The sequence below is a fragment of the Octopus bimaculoides genome, chromosome 5 (genome assembly GCF_001194135.2).
Source record: "Octopus bimaculoides isolate UCB-OBI-ISO-001 chromosome 5, ASM119413v2, whole genome shotgun sequence".
In the NCBI taxonomy this organism is placed as follows: Eukaryota; Metazoa; Mollusca; class Cephalopoda; order Octopoda; family Octopodidae; genus Octopus; species Octopus bimaculoides.
The window spans coordinates 63764712-63771921 of record NC_068985.1 but is presented as its reverse complement, the minus strand read 5'-3'; the positions used below and the strand labels follow the sequence as shown (position 1 = coordinate 63771921).

Sequence of the window (7210 nt, the reverse complement as noted above, 5' to 3'; positions counted from 1 at the left end):
ATATATATATATATATATATATGTGGTCCAGGAGATAGATGGTAAATGTATTTATTTTTCATTCCCATCGAAATTAATCCCTAATAGTGGTTTGGATTTTGGCTACTCCTAGCGTGCTAGGTGTCCTATGATGGTCACCTCTTATGTGTTTAAATGTTCACTGTATATATATATATATATATATATATATATACACACACACACACACACACACACACACACTATAGCCTCAGGCCCACCAAAGCCTTGTGAATGGATTTCGTACACGGAAACTGAAAGAAGACTGGTGTATATTTATGTGTGTGTGTCTGTGTTTGTACCCCCACCATTGCTTGACAACTGATGTTGCTGTGTTTACGTCCCTGTAACTTAGCCATGTGGCAAAACACACTGATAAAATAAGTACTTGGCTTACAAAGGATGAATTCTGGGGTCGATTTCTTTGATCAGCATGGCCACAGTCACATGAATGAAACAAGTAAAACAATAGAAAACCATGCCATTTTAGTCCCGAACAACACCAGGTATCTCTGGTAGTTTATTAGAAGATATAGTCTATTTATCTTATTGAATTTTATTGTTTTATCTCATTTTTCCTATTTAGTATATTTCATTTGTATTTATCTTCTTTTGTTGTATTTTAGCTCATTGTTTCCCATATTTAGTAGATTTCATTTTTTATTTTGTTCCCTTAAATTGAAAAATAGTTATCTCCCCTGTATTTACCTTATATATAATCGTAAAAAACGTACGTTTTAATTTATCATATAAATTTCTTTTGTTTAGATTTAATTAATGCATAAACTAAGTTTTTACCAGATATATCTATACATGTATATATGGGATTTTGTATGTATGTGATGTAAGTATATACATGGAGATAAATACGTATACTTGTTCACATAATGATGATATTTTGAAAACAAAAGTGTTTAATATTTAATTTCATACATATAATTGTGTGTGTATGTCTAACCGGTAAATTCAATTTACGATAAAAATTTGTACTTTTATTTTGATTAAAATACCAGTGTTTTCAGAGCAAAACTTTTAAATGCTGTTCACCTGCTTTGCTGTCTCTGACTGTCACTCACTTCCACTCCATTTCTTGTTTTACCCTTCTTTCCCCAGTGTGACCGATGAGACACACATTGCATTGTATATGTAAGATTATTGCAGCAAGCTGACAGAATCATTAGCACACTGGGTAAAATGCTTAGCAACATTTCACCTGTCTTTACATTCTGTGTTCAAATTCCATCAAGGTTGACTTTGCTTTTCATCCCTTTGGAGGTCGATTAAATAAGTACCAGTTGAACCCTGGGGTCAGTGTAATCAACTTACTCCTCCCCAAAATTGCAGGTCCTGTGTCAAAATTTGAAACCATTATTATTATTATTATTATTAGTAGTAGTAGTAGTAGTAGTAGTAGTAGTAAGGTAGTATGCTGAGCAGACTGGTCGAAATGCTCAGCAGCATTTGGTCTGTCTTTACATTCTGAGTTCAAATTCTGCCAAGGTCGACTTTTCCTCTCATCCTTTCAAGGTGAACAAAATATATACCAGTTGAGCACCGGGTCTTATATAATCCCTCAACCCCAAATTTCAGGCTTTGTTGCTATGGTAGAAGGAATTGTTTTTAGTGTTATGCCTGTTATTTATTATTTCATGTGACACCACTGTAATGTCTTCCCTTTGATCTGCTTGAAAATAACTAAATTTGTAGTTCATAGATTTTATACACATCTAAAATGAAAGAATATGACTAGAAAATATTATCTGTGATTGATCTTTGTATTGTTCTAGGACATTTGACTGATCATTATAATTGTGTTGGATACACAAAACATAAACGTTTGAACTGATTGAAAGTCAGAACTTATTGATCCCTAAAATATATCATCATTGCTGACATAAAAGCGTTTGTCTTCACCAATATTAATTAAATAAAGTAAATTACACCAGTTAATAATTAGTGCTTATTTTATTAACAGGACAAAGAAATCCGTGCTGTTTTCATCCGTCTGTTTGCTGAGTTGTTCACTGGATATCGTTCCTGCCTCACATTGATTCGTATCCATCCAGAACCATTTATAACTTTCCATAAAGTAAGAATTCAACATTGTTCTTGATTTCTTCATTCCCTCACAGTCTGTTAAACACTAATTGTTTCAAATCATTACTTTTCCTAATGTGTAAGTTTCTTCAGAGAAAAAAAAAAGTTTTAAGTTATCTTCACTGCAGACATGTTATTAGCTTGTTAAGTATGAAATTTGTATAAGGTAAACTTTGTATAAGGTAAACTTTGACAGTTGCTCATTTTGCACCATTATTATATTTTGACAATCTTTATTTTTTGTTAGAAGGCTGATACAACTAGTTCTTTATTCTAACTAATTTAGTGCTTTATAAAATATTTATAAGTCATGTTTTGCTATTTTTGTTTAGAGATGGATGATAAGTTGGAAATTCATACAGTTTTGAAATATGAGTTCTTTCTTGGAAATACAGCATCACAGACAGCTTGGAATATTAATGGAGTATTTCATTCTAATATAATAACACAGCAGACAGTATCAAATTGGTTTGCAAAATTTCGTTCTGGTAACTTTGACGTCACAAATGAGCAACGCAGTTGACCAGAAACAAAGGTGAATAATGACGAACTGAAAGCCACTCCTATTTTATTGCAAGACAATGGCAGACCACACATTGCAAAAATGACATTGGTGAAACTACAGGAGTTGGAGTTGGAAGATCTCCATCATCCACCATACTCACCTGATCTTGCCCTCACTGACTACCACTTCTTCCAGCATTTGGTTAAATTTTTGATAGGAAATAAATTTAATTCCAACGATGCTGTAAAACAGGCCTTCCAAGGTTTTATTGACTCTAGATTGCCAGGCTTTTACAGTTCCAAGCTGGACAGGATACCGCTGACATGGCAAAAGTGTATTGATAATATGTGTGCATAGTTTAATGAATAAAACTATTCCTGGTATTTATAAAACATTAGCAAACTTTTTCTTCTTTTCTACAGATTTCATACTTGACGACCTAATAATAATCTTGTCATAAGTTCATTGTTTCTGTTTGTATTTGTTTCAGGCCTATTTTCTTGGACAGCGAGCAATGGTTGATGATGAATTTGCTTGCCGTGTCCTGGATTGTATGAGTTTCAGTACATTTGTGGCTGAACGTGGTCCTCCTTACAGAGTCTGTGATATATTTGATGAGGTTAGTGAAGACTTAAACTTCTCTGAATGCAGCATGAACAAATATAAATGTATAAAGTTTAAATCATGGAAAGAATTGCAGTTTTTGTTATGTGATATTTTATATTACAGTTTAGTGAGGAGCTTTAATAATAATTATTATAAATTAATTCATTCATTGGTTCTTCACAATATTAGGTAGGTTGCATATGAAAACAAGAATGACCTCACTAATATTTAATTTTCTGTATATTTTATTAAACTACATCATTTATATTTATATGTAAAAAAAGTACATATAAATATACATATAAATAATTTAATGGAACAATGTTCATGAGATAACAAAAATAATAGAAATCTTTTGTAATACATCATGCAAGATAATTTTATGAAAATAGATCATGGTTATTGATCAAGGTTATTCATAGGCTGATCAAGCTACTCTCATGGAATGTGACCAAATGAAGTTAATTTTTCAACATAGTCCCTGTTGCTGTCCACAGACTTCTTCCATTTGTGTTGCATTGCTTAGATCCCATTGGTGAAGAAACTTTCATGCTATTGCTTAAAACAGTCATCAGCAGTAGATATGACATCAGCATCACTGTGCTATTGGTTCCTAGCCTAGTGTTTTTTCATGTTGGGGAATAGACGATAGTCAGATAGAGCCAAGTCAAGATAATATGGAAAGTGATCAACCAACTCAAAGCCACAGTCATGCACAGCAGTGATTGAAACTAAGGACTTGTGTGCTTTAACATTGTCCTGATGAAACAAGACCCCTTTCATCAGTTTTCCTGGACATTTGGTCTTAATAGCCTTTCATAACTGCCTCAGCAAATTAGCATAGTACTCTTCATTGATGGTGTGGCCCTTTTGAAGATAGTCAGTAAATACAATGCTTTTTGCATACCCCAAAAGTGAAACCATCACCTTCCCTGAAGATGAAATGACCCTGGCCTTCTTTGAAGAAGGTGAGGAGGTATGTGTCTCTGGCTCAAAGTGATGAAGCCAGCACTCATCATAAATTAGGAGACATTCAAGGAAACCAGCTGGATCTGCTTCAAGCAATGTCAGATTTTCATGTGCTGTGATCAGCCTGGTGCATTTTTGATCAAGTGTTAGAAACCACTACGTAGAAACCTTCATCATGTCAAGTTCATCATGTCAAGTTCATAGGAGATGCTAATAGCATTGGCTATTTGATTTATAGTCAATTCCCTGTCATTCATCAGCATGTAGTGAACACAATCAATATTTTCCTTGGTGGTGGCAGTTGCAGGTTGTCCAGACATTGGGTCATCATCAAAACTCTTTCTTCTTCTAAATTCAGCTGCCCATTTTTAAACTGGAGTGTCATTCTTGAACGTAGCAACCATGTTAGCATGAATGTCCTTGGGAGCTAAAGCCCTTTTCAGCAGATACTTCATAACACCATGATGCCAAATTTTGTCAGTTTTCAAGAGAAGTCGCTACTAGTTACTTTTGAAGTGTTCTGTGAACAGTCAGATATCAGTTTTCCTGGAAAGAAATGCAGTTATTAATAGGAAGAGTTGAAATTAATGCATGCAAGATTTCACAGCTCCAGCATCACTCTTTTGTAGTCTGGCTATGAACTTTTCAGCCTTCCCTCATAAGTAGAAAGAGATAAAACTACTATAAGTAATATGTACATGATCTGACTCTTCAATTCAAGGTTGCTACCTTTTGTCAAACATGACACAAGCCTAGAAGATTACTATTTTTAAATCTCACAACTTGAGATATTCAGCAACATGACACAAGCCTGTTAAGAAAAGTAAAAGAAAGCAAGAGACCAACTCACTAAACAGAGCAACATAGTTTTGTGTGGATTGTTGGGTGGCTCTAGTTTGAGGTTGAATTTGTCAGCTTTTTATAACTGCAAGTGAATTTTTCCAAACTGTCAATCAAGCTATTTGGTAGGAAAACAAACACATTTTCTTTGAAGTTTGGTGCCTGAACCTTAACCAGTTAGCCACTAGCGATTGGCCAAACCATTGAAGCATATGGTAGGTCATGGTCCTATAGCATTATGGTAGGTCATGGTCCTGAACTATTAAGTTCACATCTTAATAGGATTCTTGCTAAAACAGCATTTAGATTGCTAATTAAACAAGACTGGGATTCAGTAAACTGTTTTTCATTTCTGTTATTTCTTTTATAGTCCCCTCTCAACCTAAGGTGACATGGTGGTGGAACAATGTAGCTGACAGGGCCATTAGAGAAAAGAAACAGGCCTGGAAGGACTGGAAGGAAGTGTGGTGATAGCAGGGAACTGTATCAGATAGCCAGAAGGGAAGCTAGGAGACAGGTATACTTAGCTAGAGGGGAAGCAGAAAAGAAGAGGTTTGCTAATGTTCTGCATCATGAGGACCAGAGACTTGAAGTGTTTTGAATTGCAAGACAGTATGTGAGAGAAAATTGTGATGTCATAGGAGAGAAATGTGTCTGCATGGATGATGGTTCACTTACATTTAATGATGCTGCAAAGAAAGAAACTTGGAAACACCACTATGAAAGGCTGCTAAATGAAGAGAATGATTGGGAGAAAGAGAGTCTGCCAAATGTTGACCCAACTGAGGGACCAGCTATCTGAATTGACAATACCTTGGTAAATAAAGCAATTAATGATATGAAGACAGGGAAAGCCCCTTACCCATAAGGAATCATCACTGAGATGCTTAAAATATCTGACAGTGTAGGCTATGGTCTAGTCACCCATATAGTTAACCAATGATGCCTTAGATAGAAATAGTTACAGAGGTGTCAGATTGTTAGATCAGGTGATGAAAGTCACAGAGCGCCTTTATGCTGATGACCTTGCTCTTATAGCTGAATCACTACCTGAACCAGAGAAGAAGTTTGAGGTGTGGAAGCAAGGTCTAGAATCGCAGGGCCTCAGAGTTAACCTAGCAAAAACCAAGATCAGTTGTCAAGCAATGGTAGGATGACAAACAAAGACACACAAACATAAATATATATACATAATATATATTACATGGAAAAATGCGAGCATGAAAGTCATATTTTTTAGATTATAAACCTGGAAAAGTACAGGACTAGTCAGTACACCTGTAAAAGTATAGGACAAGCTATTACTTCAAGTAAAGTAAAGAATAAGAAACTTTTTACTTAAAATATTGCAGCAAAGAATGCTAGTTCTTCTGATTTATCACAGTTCTCATCTTTTAAATTCAATGTACAAAACTGTTCAGCTAATTTGTAAGTTTGTCTAATTAGTCACTTTTTTCTGTATTTAAGGTAGTAAATTAGCCAAATTCTACTTAAATAAGTATAGTGTTATCTGTAAACTATAATAAAATAAGTTTTAATATTCAAATTTTAATTTTAGCTGCAATATTTTAAGTGAAAAGTTTCTTATTCTTTACTTTACTAGAAGTAATAGCTTGTCCTATACTGTTACAGGTGTAATAACTTGCTCTGTACTTTTCCAGGTTTATAATCTTAAGAATATTACTTTTCATGCTCACATTTTTCCTTGTAATCCATAATTTTTCCAGGCATTGCTATTATAAGATAATTAATAATGTGTCAATAATTTAAGATTTTACCTTATAAAATACTGAATGATAATATTTCAATTTTTCCATGTAAGTGATGATAATATTTCAATTTTTTCATGTTAAATTTAAATATAGGTTGTGATTGAACTATTTGATTTTACCCATCCACACCAAATTAATGGCAGGGATTTTTACCATATTGTTGGTTGCACCATGGCTCACTAAAAGTTACAAACAACAAAACCCCAAAACCATTAGTTACCAGGCTCACTTCAAGTAACCTAATTTTTCAATATTAGGAGGTCATAGAAATTCATTCAGCGAAAAAAAAAAAAAGAAATTTCCACTGATTCCAGGATTGGCAGTGGGGAGAAACCCTCCACTTCATTTTTTCCGAACCAAAATAAGGGATTTGCAGCATATTAGGTCAGGTACTTGATTCCAC

The 7210-nt window shown here is 34.2% G+C and overlaps 1 protein-coding gene across 13 annotated transcripts in view; it reads left to right on the top strand.

The window, feature by feature from the left end:
- LOC106871234 (myotubularin-related protein 13) overlaps positions 1-7210 on the top strand; it is a 512098-nt gene that overhangs the window by 296115 nt on the left and 208773 nt on the right. For all 13 annotated transcript variants that reach the window (XM_052967747.1, XM_052967743.1, XM_052967750.1 and 10 more), the window contains exons 10-11: positions 1994-2107; positions 3111-3239. In XM_052967747.1, the coding sequence (XP_052823707.1) occupies positions 1994-2107; positions 3111-3239 (243 nt within the window). The remainder of the gene's footprint in view (positions 1-1993; positions 2108-3110; positions 3240-7210) is intronic.